The sequence below is a fragment of the Haliaeetus leucocephalus genome, unplaced genomic scaffold (assembly GCF_000737465.1).
Source record: "Haliaeetus leucocephalus isolate CR32 unplaced genomic scaffold, Haliaeetus_leucocephalus-4.0 Scaffold192, whole genome shotgun sequence".
Classification (NCBI taxonomy): domain Eukaryota; kingdom Metazoa; phylum Chordata; class Aves; order Accipitriformes; family Accipitridae; genus Haliaeetus; species Haliaeetus leucocephalus.
This window is the reverse complement of record NW_010972628.1, coordinates 47,186-67,468: the sequence shown is the minus strand read 5'-3', so window position 1 is coordinate 67,468 and position 20,283 is coordinate 47,186. Positions and strand designations below refer to the sequence as shown.

General features: G+C 36.8%; 1 protein-coding gene across 2 annotated transcripts in view; it reads left to right on the top strand.

The window, feature by feature from the left end:
• The window catches only part of LNPEP (leucyl/cystinyl aminopeptidase), a 71,546-nt gene that overhangs the window by 23,668 nt on the left and 27,595 nt on the right, over positions 1-20,283 (top strand). For both annotated transcript variants that reach the window (XM_010565453.1, XM_010565452.1), the window contains exons 2-4: positions 9,505-10,345; positions 14,182-14,320; positions 19,167-19,298. In XM_010565453.1, coding sequence (XP_010563755.1) covers positions 9,505-10,345; positions 14,182-14,320; positions 19,167-19,298 — 1,112 coding nt within the window. The remainder of the gene's footprint in view (positions 1-9,504; positions 10,346-14,181; positions 14,321-19,166; positions 19,299-20,283) is intronic.

Below are 20,283 nucleotides of genomic sequence, written 5' to 3'. Positions count from 1 at the left end.
CCCCATAGACTTGGATGTGTCTAAGTGGTGTAGCAGATTGCTAACACTTTCGTGTTGAATTATGAAGCTAGCAGGATTTATGAAGCTCAGCTGAAGCCAGAGTATACTTCTCTGCAAGTCCATTGTTGCCCATGAGCTGTGCCCAGACACTGCCTTTGTGCAGGTAGGAGGGTTTATTACACTGTATCCTCTGAAGACAGAGTGCTGTGCAGTTTGCAGCTCTACATCATGGAAGTGATTCAGAAGAATCAACCTGCTTGTCATCTTTGTCACCCCTGCCAGATCCTGGTAGTTAGGAGGACATGCTTCCAATATCTTGTATTTTGATAGTTTTCATTATCTAACACACCAGTAGAGGGAAAATTGAAGTATAAATCTGTGTTTAAACTGAGATTTTGTTTTAAAACTTTCTAACTTTTGTGACTTATTCTAGCATGAGAGCTTATTGTAATTAATTTCATTTAGTATTATATTTACTTAATATCAAAGTATGTTTTATTTATAGAAAAATCTATCTGTATTTAATAATCGTATCATTAGAAAATTATTAAACACAGTCTTCTGTTCAGAAGATATTGTATTTATTTCTGTCCCTCACTGAAAAATGGAGAATTCATTATTTCCAGGTGTCATCACCTCCAACTTCACTACACCTCTCAGTCTTCAGTAACTAAGTAACTTGGAAAATTTCTTTCTTACTTAACTGTTGGTTTGGTTTTCTGTTGTTTTTTTTTTTTTCCTAGGATGTGCAATTGAAATTTGATATAAAACTGGAAATTCTTTATCTTGTATGTAAACTGTCATACAATGAAATAACTTAACGTAGCATTTTGGCTCTAGATTTGTCCCCATTATTTAAATTCCCTTAGATTTAGACTAATTTACCTGTTGGTAGGTTAGAAGGAAAAGGAATACCCCAAACCAGATTTAACCAAATAATTTAATTCCTGGAAAGAACAACTGGAAAGAAAGTATTAAATCTATATACTGACTTGAGTTCCTTCATCTTGAATATACCATAGTGATTTTGAGGTAGTGGTTGATGAGGTAGTAACTCAAACCAAAGTAACTCTTTGTTGTAATTCCTATGAAGAGAAAATGCTTACTGATAATCATAGTTTTTCCAGAAAAATTTTTGTGACAATAACTGAACTTTAAGTTACACTTGTTTGTATGTTTTCACCCTAAGCCCATACAGTAACTCAGGCGCTCTAAGAGCTAGGTATTGGCATGCAAATGTCAAAGTTGCTTGTCAAGCCTCCAAACTTTGGCTTTTGTTTTTCAGCAACACAGTTATTTCACACTTCAGTTTGCTCGTTTCTTTCTTTTTTTTTGAATAACCCACTCTTTTCCTGTATTTGATGTATTTGAACTGATAAATGCAGAAATCTTTATGAACAAGCCCTGGGTATTTTCATGCAAGTTTTAAGCTGGACAGCCACAAAAGCTGAAAAATGGAAAAGTCAGTAACAAATAGTCTTCTGAGTATTTTTGTTGGTCTGCCTTATTTGGAATTCACATACCATGAAAGTAAAAAAAATGGCACTATGGGACAGGGAAAAAGGATCAATGAACACAAGACACTGCATTATTGTTTCAGAAGAATTTTGAGGGCATTAAAAATACCTGCTGTATAGAGGAGTATGTGTAAATGTGATGCTGTTCTCACTTGGAGTGCTGAGATTTAAAGTAATTAATCTCGGAAAAGATAATTGCTGAACTATCCAGTAACACCCTTATTTCTTTTTTTTAAACCTCTATTTTACAGGAGAGAGTTCTGTGTCTTTAACAGGGCTGGTGACATAACACAGCTGTTGCTAATCACAGGCTTTGATTTTTATTTTTCTGTTGTCTGTACCAGCAATTTCAGAAATCAGAGTGTGGACACTTGAGTAGAGACAATTTTATAATACTTATTCTACAACTTCAAGAGCTGTTTAGCTAAGCCTTTTGTGTTTGGTTAACTTTTGCTCAAACCTTAAAATGCCGCTTCTGACTCTACAGCTGTCACTGAAGGGATCTACTTCCTCTGCAGCCTAACCTACAGGACATACTAAACCTTGAGGCCAAGGGTTCCCTTGAAGAAATTTATTTTTCTAAATGTAGTTAAAATAAGAGCAAATGTCTTTAAAGGAATTATCACATTCCTAAATAGATTAGAGAGTCTATAAACCATGTGAAATAACTTTTTTTTAAACAGGTCAGAATTTTTTTCCAAAATTTTATACTCTTGGACACTGCGACACAGATGTATAGAATGCTGCTCACCCAGCACTGCCCAGAAAAGCCTATCAGCAAACTGTGAATGAAGAATTTAAAATAATGTTCTTTCAAATATAGGTACGTCTCAGATGGAATCATACAGCACTTCTTGTAACTGTTCGTTAGCACAGGTCTGTCCAACTGCTTTTATTACCATTTTCTGTTAAATATATAAAATTGCCATGCTTTTTTTTCCCAATTTCTACTTTTTGTTTTTGTTATTTATAAAGCAATCTGCAGCAACCACTGTGTAGTGATTTTGACTATCCTAATGTATACAATTAATTAAGAAAAGATAAGACACTAAACCACAGCAATCAAGAGTTTGATATAAATGACAAATCTAATCCTTGAAGGATGGTTACTAGGAAGTAGTAGGAAACCAGCAGTTCTGGGAATAATTTCATGCTGAGCATGGAATATTGCTAGCAAATCAACTACAGAAACTTCCCAAGAATGTATTTTGCATTACTGAATAAGTATGTAATTTCCACTGCACTGTTTTTTTTTTTTGTTGTTGTTGTTTTTTAAATACTGAAGACTTTTTCCTTGATGTAGTGAGTAATCAGTGAAATAGACAGAAGGTAGTGCTAAGGTAAGTGTCGTGGTTTAACCCCAGCCAGCAACTAAGCACCACGCAGCCGCTCACTCACTCCCCCCCCATCCAGTGGGATGGGGGAGAAAATCGGGAAAAGAAGTAAAACTCCTGGGTTGAGATAAGAACGGTTTAATAGAACAGAAAAGAAAAAACTAATAATGATAATGATAACACTAATAAAATGACAACAGTAGTAATAAAAGGATTGAAATGTACAAATGATGCACAGGGCAATTGCTCACCACCCGCCGACCGACACCCAGCCAGTCCCCAAGCCGCAATTCCCTGCCCCCCCCTTCCCAGTTCCTAAACTAGATGGGACGTCACATGGTATGGAATACACCGTTGGCCAGTTTGGGTCAGGTGCCCTGGCTGGGCATGAGAAGCTGAAAAATCCTTGACTCTAGTCTAAACACTACTGAGCAACAACTGAAAACATCAGTGTTATCAACATTCTTCACATACAGAACTCAAAACACAGCACTGTACCAGCTACTAGGAAGACAGTTAACTCTATCCCAGGTGAAACCAGGACAGTAAGGTAAAGGAGTTTGTAGGAGTTGGCTTCAGGTTCATATTTCTGATGAGGTTTTTTTTTTTTTGGTTGTTTTTTTTTTTTTTTTTTGAGAAGAGCATTGCATGTAAAGGGTGTCTGGATTGACTATCAGTTGTTTTGATTGTCTGTGAGAGCAAGAACTGAAGAACTGGACTGCATAGTTCCACTGGCTCTGGTCAGTAGTGCATTCCTACTGTTTAGTTCTCTGATTCAGCAGAGATGGAAGCAAATTCTGCTTCACAAGTAACTTTGAAGGTGGTCTCCTTTCAAGTGATTCAAAGAAATTAACTCAATAGTTTGATTAACTATTAAGTAGGTATTCTTTATTGACAGCGTTTGTTCTCTATATCATACTGAACTTAATTATTTTAGTAAAGTTGCTTTGTAAGTTAAAAGACTGATTTATGAAAGGGTATAGGAGCAAAAGATGTATGTGTTGTAGGAAAAAGATAAGGGACTACCTTCTGTTCAGCTTGGTCTGATTAATTACTCACCTTTGTGTTCTTAAGTCATGCCACTTTTTACCACCTAGATTTGACTATGCTGTTCTCATTAGCAAAGGATGCAGTACACACAGCAAGCCTATTGTAATGTTGGCTTGCCCTATTGTAAACTGAATTTGGATTTAATGTCTAAATATTCTGTCCTCTTTACAGAAAACAACGGACTGGGCTTGTTATGGTCCCCTGATTACTGTAATGAGGAGATACATTTCAATAGGTTTTTGGGCATCTGCATTGCAGGAGGCAGCTCTAAAGAAACTTTTTCAAAACCATTGAGTTTGAGAAAATGTCTGCCTTTCTGCAGCTTTGCAGTATTAGGAGGATTGGCTTTCTGGATTAGTCTATCACATTTAGTTTTTAACCTCAAATCTCTTCTCAGGATTGTTTCTAAACTGTGAGTATTCCCATTGTTCTCTGCTAGGTGTGATAATAGATCACATATTGAGGAAGATGTTGAAAATCTCTAAATTTGAGTTTACAGATTTGTGGAAAAATTGTGTAAAATCTCTTTTACTTGGGTGTGTTTAAGCTTTTAGCTTAAGCTTTAAGCTTTTTGTTACCGAAAAACTCGGAATAAGGAACTTATCAACACCAATTTAGTGTAGATAAGCAGACACTTCTTTATTGACGGCCGGGTGCGCGGGTGAGTCTTCTCACAAACCACGCACACCTGAACACTAAAATCATATACCTTATATCAAACTTATTCATACATATTCATTAGATTTCCAAGAATTGTTATACATATTCATTAGATTTCTGAAAAGTTATTATCATATGTAAATGTCCTTTACGCAGGCGCAGTGAAGGTCTCCGGTGGTCTTCAGAAGCCCTTTGGTGGTCTTCCATAGTCTTCCTCACTTTGTCCGATAGTTGACCTTTCATATGATTCTGCGCAGTATGCCTTTTGCCATCATATACTAGATTTACATAAAATACATTCAATGTTAATTCTTAAATCTAATATTTCTAGTGATTGGCCCTCAGTCACATCACCTTATCAAAATTCTTATACTAAAACAATCATTGGTTGATCTCGCTTAACTCTACTGATTGGAATTCTCATTAATTAGATCGAGGTAAATCTTTGCCAAAGCTTCCGTGGTTAACTGATTTCAGACAATACTCAAACTCTTATAGTTAGACATAATGCATTTTCTTAAGTTCCTAAGTTCCTATTAATTTAAAATTCTGACATCTGTTATCTAAGTTCTAAATGTTCCTACTAAATGATTTTAACCAATTCCTCCGTCCTTGGTACCGGGCTGTACAGGGGATTTCACAGGAGCTGTTAGTTGTTGGTTAAATATATAAAATATAATCTTGCTCAAATATTTCTTATAATTCCATATTCCTATTAAAATTAAATATGATTAATTCTATCTAATAACAAATCAATAACAAATCAGTAACATTTTCGTGTCATTTCATTAGTGCTAATTAGCGAGTAACAAGACTCAGACCCATGACTTTTTTTTTATGTCCTTGTTCACTCTCACACTAAGCTTATGTTTAGAAAGATTTAGATTTAAATTGACATGCCTGATGACAGATAATTTTTGTAGTGCATTTTAGCAGCTCAGGTCAGTACTTCCTTAATTGTGCACTAGTGTGACCACAAAGGCTTCTGGTGCACCTGCAGTCTTTGGCATGGCAGTGGTAGTTCACTGGAACCATGCAGCTTCTTTACACGTTAAAGTTCCCCAGTCTTGCAGTTATGCTAATTTTCCTGGTGCCATATTTGGAATCTGAATTAATCTGCTTTAATATCTGAATTAATATGCTTTTAGTATATTTTACAAGGGGAATATTTGCCACTTGGCCTTACTTGGTGTGAAAGATGACAGTGAAATGTGATGGTTGCAATCATGTTCCTCAGGCTGCTGCTTATTCCTCATGGCTTGCTTCAGTTTAAAAATACCGGGTTTGTCCTTCCTATGGACTTTTTAGCTCATACTGTAGCGGCTCATGAGTTAAAAGTGGAAGGTCATTTGAGTTCAATTCACATGATTGATGACTCACAAATTCCAGTGAACCAGCAGGAAGCAAACAATCCAGGGTTTATCTAAGTGTAAAAGCTTTTAACATACTTGCCACTGTTCCTCTCCAAAAAAGTAGCCTGACTTCTATGCTTCTGTGAATGCATATGTCAGCATAAATAACTCCAGTAACCTTTTGATACTTTTTCTATGTGCTTTCCAGTGGAGAATAGTGGTCTGGTGATGCACTAGTTCTTCAGTAAAATTCTGATCTTACAGAATTTCAGCATTACAGAACAACCAAGACTTGTTGGTTGCTTGAAAAATTGATTGCTTCCAATTTTTGCAAATACTTGCATAGAAATTAGTTTTAACTGTTGTTTTCCTAGAAGTGAATGTCGCTTAGGTATTAAGACTGTGAATTGCCTTGAAACTAACTTTTGTTTTAGCTTTTCTTAGTTGCACTTTGAGAATTTTTGTATAATTCTTTTTGACTAAAAGAGTAATTAGTGCCTGCATGCAACTTTGAAAATATTAAGGTAGTTGGCTTTAGAAGAAACTTGTTAGAGAATAAGCTCTTCAGAAAGTAAACTGTTCTATGAGCAGCAGAGCTGATGAAGCCTACTTTCTGCCAGATTTATGCTCTTTATCTTTCTCCTCCTTCCCTCTGCAGTGCCTCCCCTGTCTTCTACCTCTTTTGCTGGCCATGCAGCAGCACATGCCATGGCTGAGGTTGGAGCTGTGTACTGATTGGCTGCTACCTTTTGGAGTGGTTAAGATGTGAGTCTTAATACCTGCCTTTTCTACATAGCAGATACTGATTTGGGTGTCTTCCATGAGCAGCTGGTTGTTTTGGGGTGGGATTGCATTGGGACTTGAAGAAATTTGGTCTTGAGTCTTTTCAATTTTGATTGAAGCTAGCCAGCAGATTTGAAGAGCAACCAGCTGAGGGAGTAATCAACAAGAATCTCTGCTAGAAGTAGTTTAGTGAATTTTTGATAAACTATTCTTGGGTAGAGGAATTGTAAAAGAGCTTCCGTTGCACAATACTGTCTTTCCTCTTTTTTTCCTCTGCTAGTTTGTCTATGTGTTTTCATTTGTAACTTAGCTTTCTACCCACTTTCTTTACTCTGTGAGGTCTCCAATTCGATACGTGAGTGCCCATGCTCCAATGTAGAGACCATAGTGCTGGACCACTGAACTGCAACCACAGCCTGAAGGCTGGAGCATGAGCACTGTACTGGGAAATGCCATAAGGACATAACTTTTAGAAACTGCTTTTGCCTGGAGGTTGGAGTAGATGACCTCCTGAAGTCACTCAGGTATCCTGTGACCCTATGATCCTATTCCTAGTCAGAGCAGCATGTTTACAATAGGACAAAGGGTGAGCAGGTAGATCCAAATTTCAGCAAACTACCTCCTTTCATCCATCTCTATATTACTTGTCCAGATTAACCAGTGCACCTTCTTCATACTGACTTCTGTGAGATAGAATTTTTTATTTTATTTTTTCTTATTTTAAGGCCTTTGCAGAGAAATGTTCAAGGTTGATTTTTTAAAAGTTAATGCAGTAGTTTTTTGTTAAGAGGTGCAAGGTGCTGATTTATGAAGCTATTATTTGTTTTGAAGGTATCCGAGTAGTCTGTCAGTCTAACTCTGAAGTAAGCGGCAGGCAAGTACCATTAGAGGTTTAATACACAGATACCACACAAAGCGAAAAGCACGGTAGAACATGGGCTAGAATAACTTCTTGCTCCAACCTTTTCAGTGTTATGGCTACTGACACTATAGTTTTCTGAGTTTGTGGCCTTGAAACAGGAAGTCTTGATGCATTTTAGAGTAAATGTTGAGGGGTTTGGTATATCTGGTTTGAAAAGATTCTTGCCATCTTTTCTTTAAGATGTTTTATTTTCACCTTTGAGAATTTCAGCTATATAGAAACTTGACTTTAAAAAAAAAAAAAAGGAAAAAAAAGGCTACTACCAAACCATGAATCTTTACTCCGCCAGTATCTTCCATTAGTCCGTTTCAACATTTTTAACTCCTATGAAGGAGCTATATATAGTTATATTCCTGAAGTTGTTCATGTAATTCATTTCTGTATAATATTATCGTCAATTATTGGATGGCAGCTTAGCAATATAGATAAAATCAATAAAGTATTATAGGAACACTGATATTCTAGGCTGGATATAGATTGGCAAAATGCATATTCTTGTCAGAAATTAATAAAAGTCAACCTACTTTTCATTATGTTTAAATCCAAAGGAAAATTTATCTTATTCTGAAAACATAGAATGTGGAAGATAGAGGTGTGATTTTGGTTATTGTTTAGTTAGCAGTAGACCTTCATGTCTGAAAGAGAATAGTTTTATTTCTGAAGCCTTGCAGTTGGACAGAAGTTTTCTCTAGTCCCTTAGAACCTGTGACAGGGGACTAATTCAAATTAACTGTAATTTCAAGGCCCTAAAAAGTTGATAATGGGATTTCTTGGGCTTTTGGAGAGAGAAATCTCCATATAAATGGCTTTTCCATTTGAGGTGTTTTGTTCTCTAGACAATTCTGTGGTGTCCTAACAAAAGCCAATCAACATCCTTTCTATGTTACTCATAGTGATTTGGATTAAATACAGTATGAAAAAAAAGTGCCTTGCTCCTAAGTTAGCTACTTTTGGGTGTCCATATCCCATTCCCTGTATATTCTTTTTTCCAACACTGTTTTTAATTTTTTCCACTTTCCACTGAGCAATTTAGCTGAAAGGTAGCCTTTTACATAAACAGTTATAGACATGCCCAGAAGTTTGATTAAGATATAACTGCATGTAGAATATGAGAGTATCTGATGCTTTTAAAATTTGGTATGAATTTCAATTCTTCTTTTATGTTCAGTGATCTGTTATTTATTAAGGACCAATTCTGTGGAGACAGTCTGATTGGCACTGTTTTAACTATTTACCTGCATGGATTGTTTCAAGGGTTCTATGAGCTAGATCTTAAAAGAAGATGTCAATTGGAACTATAATTTTTATACTGTCACTTTTATGTGAGAAATATTTTTTATCTTTTTTGAACTGTGTGTGAAAAATGAAGTTTAAAAATGTCAAATGTCTATTTTATTTGTGTAGCTGCCAGCACATTGGCAGATTTTCTATCCTATTAAAGAACTCAGTAACTAGCATATTCAGAAACACCTCTAGAACTGTATTGGCTGCCTGTGCTTTACCCTGCAACATAAAGAATATTCCATTTTAACTAATTTAGTTGAATACTAATAGTTTACTGAGGTAGAGGAAAGGTAGTCAAGACACTGACATCAATGAACTGTGAGTGCTATGCAAGGATATAGCTGATCCCCAGTTACGGTGCAATATATGTGATTGAGTATGCGCAACGGAAGCATCCTTCTGAAGATACTGAATGAAAAATTACAGTAGGCAGAAAAGCACAGAAATGTTTTCTGGAAACAAACCTGAGAGAGAAAATTGAAGAGCTCTTGATTGTATGTGCTGTAAAAGTGTTTCCTATTCTGTAATTCAGTAAACTGTCTTCGAGGTGTTATAATCATGCCTTTTGTTTATCATGTAACATATAGTCTTTTCTTTTTCAGACCGAATTCAGTTACCCAGGAATATGATTGAAAACAGTATGTTTGAAGAAGAGCCCGATGTGGTTGACTTGGCCAAAGAGCCTTGTTTACATCCCCTGGAGCCAGATGAAGTGGAATATGAACCAAGGAGCTCCCGACTATTGGTGCGTGGCCTTGGAGAGCATGAAATAGACGATGATGAAGAGGATTATGAGTCATCAGCAAAACTGCTGGGGATGTCCTTCATGAACAGAAGCTCAGGTCTCCGGAATAATATGTCTGCCTATAGACAAAATCCAAATGGGTCATGTTCGGTGCCCTCTACGAGGACCATGGTGGTTTGCACAGTTGTTCTTGTGATTGCAGTTTCATTAATAATGGCGATTTATCTTCTTCCCAAATGTACCTTTTCCAAAGAAGGCTGTCATAAAAAAAATCATACAATGGAACTAATATACCCTTTGGCAACCAATGGAAAACTATTTCCATGGGCAAAAATCAGACTTCCTCCTGATGTTGTACCACTGCATTATGATCTTGTCTTGCAGCCTAACCTAACTACTCTGAAATTTACAGGCTCTGTAAAGATAGTTGTTAACATCATCCACGTAACTTGGAAGATTGTACTTCACAGCTCAGGGCTTAATATCACCAAGGCAACCATTACTTCAGCAGGAGGGCATCAAGCAAAGCCAGTTGAATTCCTGGAATATCCATTGCATGACCAGATTGCAGTCATGGCTCCTGAGGCTCTTCTTGTAGGACAGAATTACACTGTCAACATAGAATATTCATCTAATTTATCAGACACCTATTATGGCTTTTACAAAATTTCTTACAAGGATGAGAATTCTAAGCAAAGGTATGCCCACAAATGCAGCTTCTCTTTTCTGTCACTTCTAGATTGTGCTTTGATAACAGAAATAACAAGGCTTGCTTTTTCTATTGGGTGTTTCTTACAACTGATTCCTATTGAGCAAAATCGATCTTTAATCTCCTGATTAATCTACCTGAAAAATGTCTTTCATGGATGAGTTCATTAAGTCAGGACAGCATCTCTGTCACTTAAATGTAGTGTAGTATAGTGGTTGTAGGTAGCTATGGCATGGCTTTCTGTTTGTTTAATTTTTAGTTTCTCTCTGGAAATTCTTCCCACATCTGTCAAGTCCCTGAGTCTCAAGGCAGGGACTGGGGCAACAAACTCCCACCATTGTAGGAGAAGATCAGGTTTGAGACCATCTGAGGCATCTGAACATACATAAGTCCATGAGACCCAATGAGATGCATCCAACAGTCCTAATGGAACTGGCAGATGTAGTTGTCAAGCCACTCTCAATAGTATTTGAAAATTCATGGCATTCAGGTGAACTCCCCAGTGACTGGAGAAAACGGAAACATCACACTCATTTTCAAAAAGCATGAATCAGTGCTTTTTATGAAGAAGATAAATGAAATCGCCAGCCACCACTACCCACTTCAAACAGGCCTTAACACTGATCACGTACTTAAAAGCGTTCATGTCTTTGTTGGCATGTAATTGTCCATGCAGGTTTTCTAGAAACAGAGCAGTGCAATAAACGAAAGATGGAAAAACAGTATGGGCCAGTCCAGGACCAGCTGACAGGAAAGTAGTTTTGAAGGGCCCACAAAACAACTGCTAAGTAGAGCAAAGACATAAAATACTTACCAGCTTGTGCTAAGATCTAAAGCTTAAAAAAAAAAAAAAAGGTTAAATGGGATGTAAAGAAAAAAGCAAGAAAAGTCAATATTATCACTGTTACAAATCTTGGCAACAACAGAGAGTTTGTATGGAAATTCCTAAAATATTGATAAGTAGATTTTGTTTTCTTAAAGGGGAAGGCAGATCTTGCAGTTAGCACCACCAGCCCAATCTTTTACAAATTGACAATATAAACTTGAAATTATTCCATGGGAAGATGGTCATGCTGTGATTGTATTTATTTTCAGTTGCTTAAAACAAGACCCTTCATTGAACTGTTGCAAACTTTTGCAGTGAGAGTCCTTTAAGAATAAAAGAAGTGTGCCAAACTTGGTCATAATTTTTCTCTCTGCAGTGAGATATGATGACTATATGCTGCTGAAGTTTAAATTATTTAAGTCCCTCAATGACAGCTCATGTTTAAAAAAAATGAACAAAACAAGATACTCAGTGTAAACATGATTTCATAGGCTGTTAGGAAGCTGCATAACATAAGAAAGATGTATTTCTACTCTGTTCTCTAAACAAAAACCCAGGATATTTTGTTTCGGATTCAGCAAGCCTCTCTCTAAGCATTAACAACAGACATTTAAATGCAAAGTTGTTTATTTTTCTAAAGTTTACTCACAGTTTGCCTTTAAAACTCCCTTTATCTAGATCCTAGTGGGTCTATGACATAGTGCTAAAGTGTACAAGGAAATAAGTTAGCTGCAGCCATTATTTTCAAATACATGCAAAATCTGCTACATTCAGATGAACTGTGGAACTTTAAGTTGGTTCTTGAGTTGGTCAGCAACTGAGAAAGCAGGAGCTCTCTCTTCTTTACTCTGATGTGTTTCTGTTGGTCCTCATGTGAGGCAGTGTAAGGGGCGTTCTTTAAGACATCGAGAATTTTTAAGAAATAAATTTGGGTTAAAGGTTTACTTATCTTTTTTAGTTTACCTGCATCTCCAGTGAAGGTGGCTGTGTTTAATGAGGTGCAAATGTAGATGACTGTTCAGATCCCCCAGGTAAAGTGCTGCTGATAAGTCTCTTATGAAAGGGCTGTTCCTGAGCTTATACTAAAATGTTATGGTGTATGCATGATCATTAGAGAGAATCTGTTGCCACTTGGGAAACTGCTGATAGGTTTCAGAGTTCCATTATTACAACAAAAATGCCGCAAGTTGTTGCTGTTGTAGAATGCATTGGATAATAAACAATCACAAAGGGTGTAAATTGCATCAGAAGAACATAACCACAAGATGAAATGAAATAGAGCTACGTAGCGTATTGCAAACACTAAAGATATGCAGTACCATGAAATAAGTTAGAGTAAGAATACAGTAAGTGTAGAAGGCAAAAATCACTTGAATGATTAGCCTCTTTTTGAATTTCCATATTTTTTCCTGTTCTGATGTAGCTGAAGCTTTGTTTTCTCCTTATATTTACTGTAGTAGAAAGAGAATGTGTAAGTGTTCACAGAGGAAAAAGATGATCTGTCAGTAAGTTGCTAAGTTTTTGTCCCCCTTCAGTCCAATGCTACCTGCTTCTATTCAGGAACAGGATGTAGCACATGCTTTAACTTGTATGCTTTTCAGTAGACTCTTTTCAGGTAACTCTTTGCTGATATCATTTCCATTGCCTTGCCTGCCTCTTCTATTTCTAGGGGCCTTGTCTCTGTATGCTTTAAGTCAGTGGTTTTACAAATACAGGCTACCTTGACAACCTCTGTTGTTACTGCATTTTTGGTATAAAACTCAAGCTATCAAGCTGCTTTTGCAAGAAAATGTCTTTTCTTCTAGTTTAGTTTTATTATCTTTTGAAGATTTTTTTATGTTGCCACAAAAGTATTAAATTTATCAAATGCCAAAACAACTTACTGTTACCAGATGCAAATTTAAAAAAAAAAAAAAAGTTGGGCCTTATGTATATTTTTTATGCAGAATGGTTCTTTATCGCTTGTTTTTCTTCTGTAAAGTTTTGGGGTGAAGGAAAGAAAGAAAAAGAAACTTACCAAGATTGTCAGTGAGGGAGAAGAACAGCATAAGAAGTTGAAAGCAGGCATGGAGATTAATCTTATAAATTGTCAGCAGTATGCCTCCTCAGAGAAGTTGTATGTCCAAAAATGTTGGACGTATGGTGTAGAAAAAAAGACCCCCCCCCCCCCACCCCCCCCCCCCCGCCAAACTTGTGGGTAGCTTGGCAGTAGTTTTTTGGGGTGGTTGGTTTTTGGGGTTTTTTTTGGTAAGTAATGTGAACCACTGTTTAGCTCCAGTAAATACAAGACTTAAATCACAAACTTCTTGCTAAGCTCCCAGGTTTGTCTTGCAGGAGCAGAATATAAATCACAGATGCTCTCTAGGAAGACACATAATTTCTGCAGCTAGTTAGCATCAAAATACTGGAGAAGGAACGTAAACTTCTGAGAAGTTGTCTTGTGACATGACTAGCTGTTGGATCAGAGACAAGGCAGTGCATAAAGTTACACAGAATCCATCTACTAGCTGGCAAAGGCAGCAGGCATACAGTTAGATGAACTGTGGGAGCATCTGCAGGAGGAGGCATGACAATTAGATGAAAAAGTTTCCTTGTAGCTTCATCTGCTGCTGGGGTTTCAAAACTTTCATTTAGTGGGCATGCTCACTAATTTAATTTTTGAATCTCCTTTTTGTGCTCTCTTACTGGAAACTGGCTGCCATATATTTTGGTGATTGTTCTGTAATTGTGTTATTTCACGTGTATTCTTCTTTGTTAAGGAAGTAAAAAAGCCAAGCACGTTAGTCCTCAAATAAATAAATTTTGGGGGTTTTAAAAAACCATTTTTTTAATGAAACATTTATTCTGACTGAACCAACCCTGTCATCTACTATTCAGAAAACTACTCCAATAACAAGCTGTTATAAGGTTTGGTGAGAAAATGACTGTTCTGTCATAATTAAACTCACATGTATCTTTTTCATAATTCTTAATTTGCTATTCTGTACTCTTCTCATTAGGTGGTTCGCAGCAACTCAGTTTGAACCTCTGGCAGCAAGGTCTGCTTTTCCGTGCTTTGATGAACCAGCATTTAAAGCTACTTTTTTAATCAAGATCAAAAGAGATGAGAAACTTTCTACTCTGTCAAATATGCCAAAGGTACCTGCTTTTGTAGAGGAATTTTAGTAGACCTGCTGCCTAGGTAATCTAAGTGCTTCGCATTGTGTTTTTGTTGCATTAACATCCAGGAGATTGACTTGAGCAGATAAGCTGTAAACTGTATGACTTTATTATAAAAGAACTGTCTCTTCCCTGAAGACTTGAACTAAATAACTTTGTAGAGAAGACAACTATTCAATGCACTGCACAGTGTAGGATGTTATTGCAGGGGCAGTTGAATGGCTATGGGAGGGATTCCTGTTGAATTTAAATGAATCATTATTTTGCAGGAACTTTGTTGTTTTCTACATCAGTCTCAACAGATTTGCTTTTGAGTTTTCTGTATTTGCTGGTACTACACACATGCAGAATACTGAAATATCTTTATCAATAGTTGGTGTAACTAGCAACAGTCTCTGTGAAAGATATGCCTGATCTTGAAGGAAGTGCTTTTGAGCCTAAACAAAGGGAAGTAGGGTGTGACTACAGAGTTAACCCCAGAATATGAATGAGGCATCTGAATTTCCTTCAGCTAGATTTTTTCAGGCAAAATCTTGTAAGAACATATCTGAATTTTATAGTGATGCTTTATGCCATTAAGCCTTTGGAGATTTGGAGAAACTTTTACAGAAGCCTAATTCATTTAGACAGACCAGCAAGACTGACTTATTACCTACTCTGTGTCTGAACTAGGTCCTCTGTCATCAGACATTACCACCATTTGTCACCCAATAGAAACTCATTAAAATTGACATTGATCTAAGCAGCAGTGAAAAAAAATTACTCCCTTGGTGTTGGTGGTTTCAGAAGGTTGTCGTAAGTTCAGGTGCTAATGTAGCTACCCTGTTTTTGAAAACCAAGCAGATAACTACAACCTTGTGAAATAATATCTTTTTCACAGTGCATGAATGTTTATGTTCCTGGATTTGTGGTGATTCTCAACCATTACTTTAACAGGTTTGCAGCTCTTAGTTTATGTCCGGGTCTAAAAGCACTTTATTTGCTGCTCTTTTCTTCACTGAAAGAAGAAACAGGCTCTGCTGGACAACTCTCCTGTTTTATGTAAACAAGAAAGGGTGCTTACTCGCTTTCCTATGCTAGGAGGAGAAACTGCTGCATGTGTTTGTGGCATTGGGGAAGACTGCAACATTTCAGATTGCATCTTCCGGTAAACTATGCAAGTGGGTCACCTGATGCAGTGAACAGTGAGTGTCAGTAGATATGAGCAGGCTTTTCAGTCTTCCTGAGAGAATCTGTAGAGAAGCTACTCAAGCTCTGTGTGGCCAAGAATTGTGATTTGAGTTAAGTGGTCCAACCAACATGCCTGAAAGAGCAACTCTGTATTTCTTGTTTAGGGAGTTATTATTTGCTGTCAGAGAATCTTCCTTTGGAAAGAGCTGACTGTCACACCTCAGGACATGTGAACTAAATCTGGAAAAGACAGATTGTTACTTGTCTTAGTCTTGCATCCTCCCGTAACTTCTGCATTGCATTGGCAGTCCTGCAAAGCATGTGTCTGTGGGGTTCTGTGCTTAGGAAGGAGCTACTCTCTATTCCATCTGTCCCCTGCTCAACTCTGAGTGCTGTTACAAAGCATCTGGTAGCTCTTTTGGTGCTGTCTGTGGATACTAACGTTGTGTACTTGATGTGTGTGCACGATGAGGAATCATCCACACAGAGAGAACATACTGATGAGCCGCATTTACTGCAAGGTCATTAATGCAGCTCTTTCTTCCTCCTTACTTCTGGACCCATTTACATTTAATTATCTAGCCTTGCTGCAGGGTAGCATTCATTGCATTACTTGTTTTTCAAGGAGATAGAAAGCCATTTGAAAAATGAACATTTGGGAGCTGTGACCTTGTACCCATTCACTTGCAGTGAAAAATGGGTTGTTATTGCACATTTGTATCATCTTAAATATTGGTGTTATGGATTTTTTCCGATTGGTCATGTTTAGACACATGCTGTTTGACTGTTCCTGTACTGCATGGAAAAAACATCTTTTTCCTACCCATCTTTCTCTACATAGAATTGTTCTTCCAATGACTTGTGCCATTCCTGCATCATGAATTCCCTTTTAAATTATATGATGCCTCTCTTGCATGTGTTTTTGGTGTTTTGATTCCTGCTACTGTTCGTTATACAACTTGAATTACCTTCAGATCTGCTTCTTCCTCTTCTGCATTGCATACTACATGCCTTTTGCTCAGCTACCTATGAATGCCATAGGCAGAATGTCCTGTGCTTCCTTCAAGCTGAGAATTCTCCTTCCTTCCCATCTTGTCAGGCTTCTCCCTCATCTGGTTCTCTGCTTTTTAACCCACCTTCTCTGTCTTGCTTCATTTGTTCTTGGTATCAGACTCTTTCCACTGAACTTCCTGTTTGTCCTCTCTTTCTGTAACATTTACTGACCTTGTTACAGTGAGAATATGTTTAAGACCATATTAAAAGTTTCACGTGCATTTTCTTGCGTTGTTTTCATCTCTGTTTTAGAACTTGGCTGTTAAATCATCTGTATGATTGATAAAGATTTGAGAAAGCTTCCAGATGTGGAACAATAATAATATTAAAAAAAAAGACATTAAAAGCAATGAAGTTGTATGTTTAGTGCTGGGGATCAAATGTCGGTTCTTGTGTCAAAAGAACAGGTCAGGTTTAATTAGAATTTATCAAGAAGGTATAAGAACATACAGAGGAAGTTAATTGATAGTTTTGCTAATGGACAATATCTCGAAGATAATTACTCACTTGCTTATACTGCAAACAAAATTCTTTTGTTTTGTCCCCCAACTTGATGCCCTGATAACTTGATACTGTGCAATTCCTCTGCTGTTGTATGAGATCCAGACATGCAGTCTGTTAATGGGTTCAGAAGTGGTTCCTTTGGGTTTTGTAATTTGTCAAGATAACTTACATATGTGAATTACAATAAAATCCTTATTTTTGTGACTGTACAAATAAAGAAATTAGACAGAAGAGTTTCTGTGAAATGGTATGCTACCTCACCACCATTTCTTGTATCAGTGACTTCTCTTGTAATAAAAATGCATTTTTATATGCAAAGCTTCTTTTAATTGGCATGTTTTTATGATTTATTTCATGTTTTTTTTCCCTGATCTCACAAGTGCTCTAGCACATGCTGAATTCTTACATTTTAGACTTAGCCTGGATTAGGTATTCTGTTACGTAGTGTAGGGTCCCAATGCAGTAAGTACAGGCTAGTGAGTTGATTCTTGTACAAGAAATGTGAAAATTAAATAAGATGATCATGTTATATAGAAGTGTATTGCATTGGTGAGATCATTACTAGGATAAGCTCGCTTCTGAAAATAAACACTTAAACTTCTGTTAAGAAAAAAACAGGTACAGATTTTTCTGTATTAACTGCAGGTCTTGGTAGCAAGCTGTGCTGAATGGAGAGACTTTTTAGTTTATCCATGGGAAGGTTAAATGTGAACTTCATAATTTTCTGTAAATACCTACAAGACATCTCAGAAGCAGGCCTTGTCAACTAGCATGTACGTTGCTAATATGGCAATATATAGAGGCTGACACACATTAAGGCTAGAAATAAACAGTGTGTGTTTTGGGCTTGTGGTGGGTTTTTTTTGTGGTTTTGTTTTGTGTTTTTTTTTTTTTTTTTAAATGAGGGTAACTGATTTTTGAACCAGTTTATGTGCAGCCACAGTAGTTTTTCTTAAATAGGGTGTCACCTCTTGATGAAGATGGAGCTGTGGTAAAGGCAGAAATTTATGAATTCACTGAAGGAATTCAATGATGGCATTCTGTTCTTGTGCAGTGGTCAGACTAAGTGATTATATTGATTATATCTTCAGATTTAAAAATCTATTCCTCTTTAAGGCTGACGATTTTTCAGTGGCAGTTAAATGTTAAATCATTGTTTGGTTTGAAAAGATCTTGTCTAAAACTGAGGCTGTTGTTGTTTTTTAAATGTTTGTGGTTTCTGGAAACAAACTTATTTATGAGGTTTCAGAAGGCACATGAACTGCCATCCCTGTTTCCAGACCTTTACTATTCTGCACTACAGTGTTTTTAAACATTTTGCTTTATTCTTTACGTAATTTATGTTTGTGAAGAACTATACAGAAAAATACTTTTAGGCATATACCATGCCTTTCCAGCACTAATATTAAAGAAAAACTTCTGCACTAAAAGTAATTTAAGATACACCATGGTATTTAGCTTCAGAAGACTGACCAGACAGTTAACTTTTGGCAGTGTATGTTTAAGCTGGGCATGTTTTTGCTTTGAATTAACTGAAACCTTGTGTTTTCTTCATTTTTTAAAAAGTAATCTCTTTTTGATTTGTAAGGGGGGGGGTATGAGGGGTTTTTTTGTTCTGTTGTTTTAAACTTATGAGTGAGTATGGTTACCTAGTTTTGAAGAAGCTTCTAAGAAGAGACAAATGTTTAACTCAAGCAATACCAGTATTTTTAGTAGGCTATGTTTAACTGTGTCTCTGATCTAGCCTAAAGCTCTCTTGAATTAATGCTAATCCTTATGTTTACTTTGGATTAAACTAAATTAGATTGATGGTTTCTCCAGCAATGCAGTTGTCTGGTAATACCACATAATAAAAGCTTGACTAATTTTGGGGTATGTAGGCTTAAATGTTCCATGTCTCCTTAGGTTTTGTTACACCATGAGTAGGTTGTAAGTGTCATCTATCCTGCTGAAACACAACTAAAATATAAAGATACTTTGCAAGTTTGCTGATAAACTGTTCCTAGCGTGAAATTATTCTTTGATTTAACATTGATTCCTTGCATGTCTTATTGTTCTTTTGTCTACATTAATAACAATGTTTTCCTTTCATCTGCAGAAAGCCACTACTCCTGTGACAAATGGAATTGTTCAAGATGAGTTTTTTGTGAGTTTGAAGATGAGCACCTATCTAGTAGCCTTTGTTGTTGCAGACTTGAAAAACATCAGTATGGAAACTAATGGGAGTCTGGTATGTGCTTTCCACTTTAAGTTCTCCCTCACCAATCCCAAGGCAACAAGCCAATCAAAACAAAACAAAAAAATCCCCAAACCAGCAAGCAAACTCTGTCTTATTTAAATTTATTTATTTTCTTGGTTTTATTATACTCATCATTGATAGGGGACAAAAGCCAAATGCTATAGATTGGACTGACTTCAGAGCTTATACCAGATTGAGAAGACTTTTACAGCAAGAGACTCAGCATCAGGTCTTGTTAACAGTGGAAGTTTACAAAACCTAAAATTCCTAAGAGCTTTGAGAGGTGGAAGCTTTAAACTTTTAGTTTTAATGCTTCAACTCTGAGGGAGTAATGTCACACAAACCAGGAGTTGTTCAGATGATGTACAGAAACATTACCATTCCCAGGGAAGCCTACATACTGTTTCAAGCAGTGCTCATGTTCTATTCCTGCAAAGATAACCTACCTAAAAACACCCATGGCCTGCAGTAAAGCAAATTTAGACTAACTTTAAGTCTGCATTTAGTCACTTGAATACAATGATTTCATCGTGGGGTTTTTGTTTTTCCAAAGGTTCTAAAAATCAAACAGTTGGTCCTGTTAGGTCTTTGTCCTTCGCAGGGTTATAGCCAGCAGGGTCAGTAAGCAGTTCCTACAATGTGTGGAATTAAAGTAACTAAATTAAAAGTATGGTAATATTAGGAGATGCTCCTTATTGTAGGAGGTGCAGGAGTTTCATGTGAGCAATGATTTTCATGACTCTCTAGCAGAAACTGCCCCTTTGTGGTGAAATGTCAGAAGTGCCAGTACTTAACCTAGAAGGAGCCAGAGGGAATAGTGCTAGTAGCACTGCAGAAGGAGAAGCAGCCTTCTCTTTAATCCAATATACACAAGTAAAGATACCGGTCAATAGGCTTTGATTCTAACCTGGACAAGTATATCTAATTATAGCTGAATAGGACAGACCGTTTGGTCTAACCTGAAAAGTTAGACCAC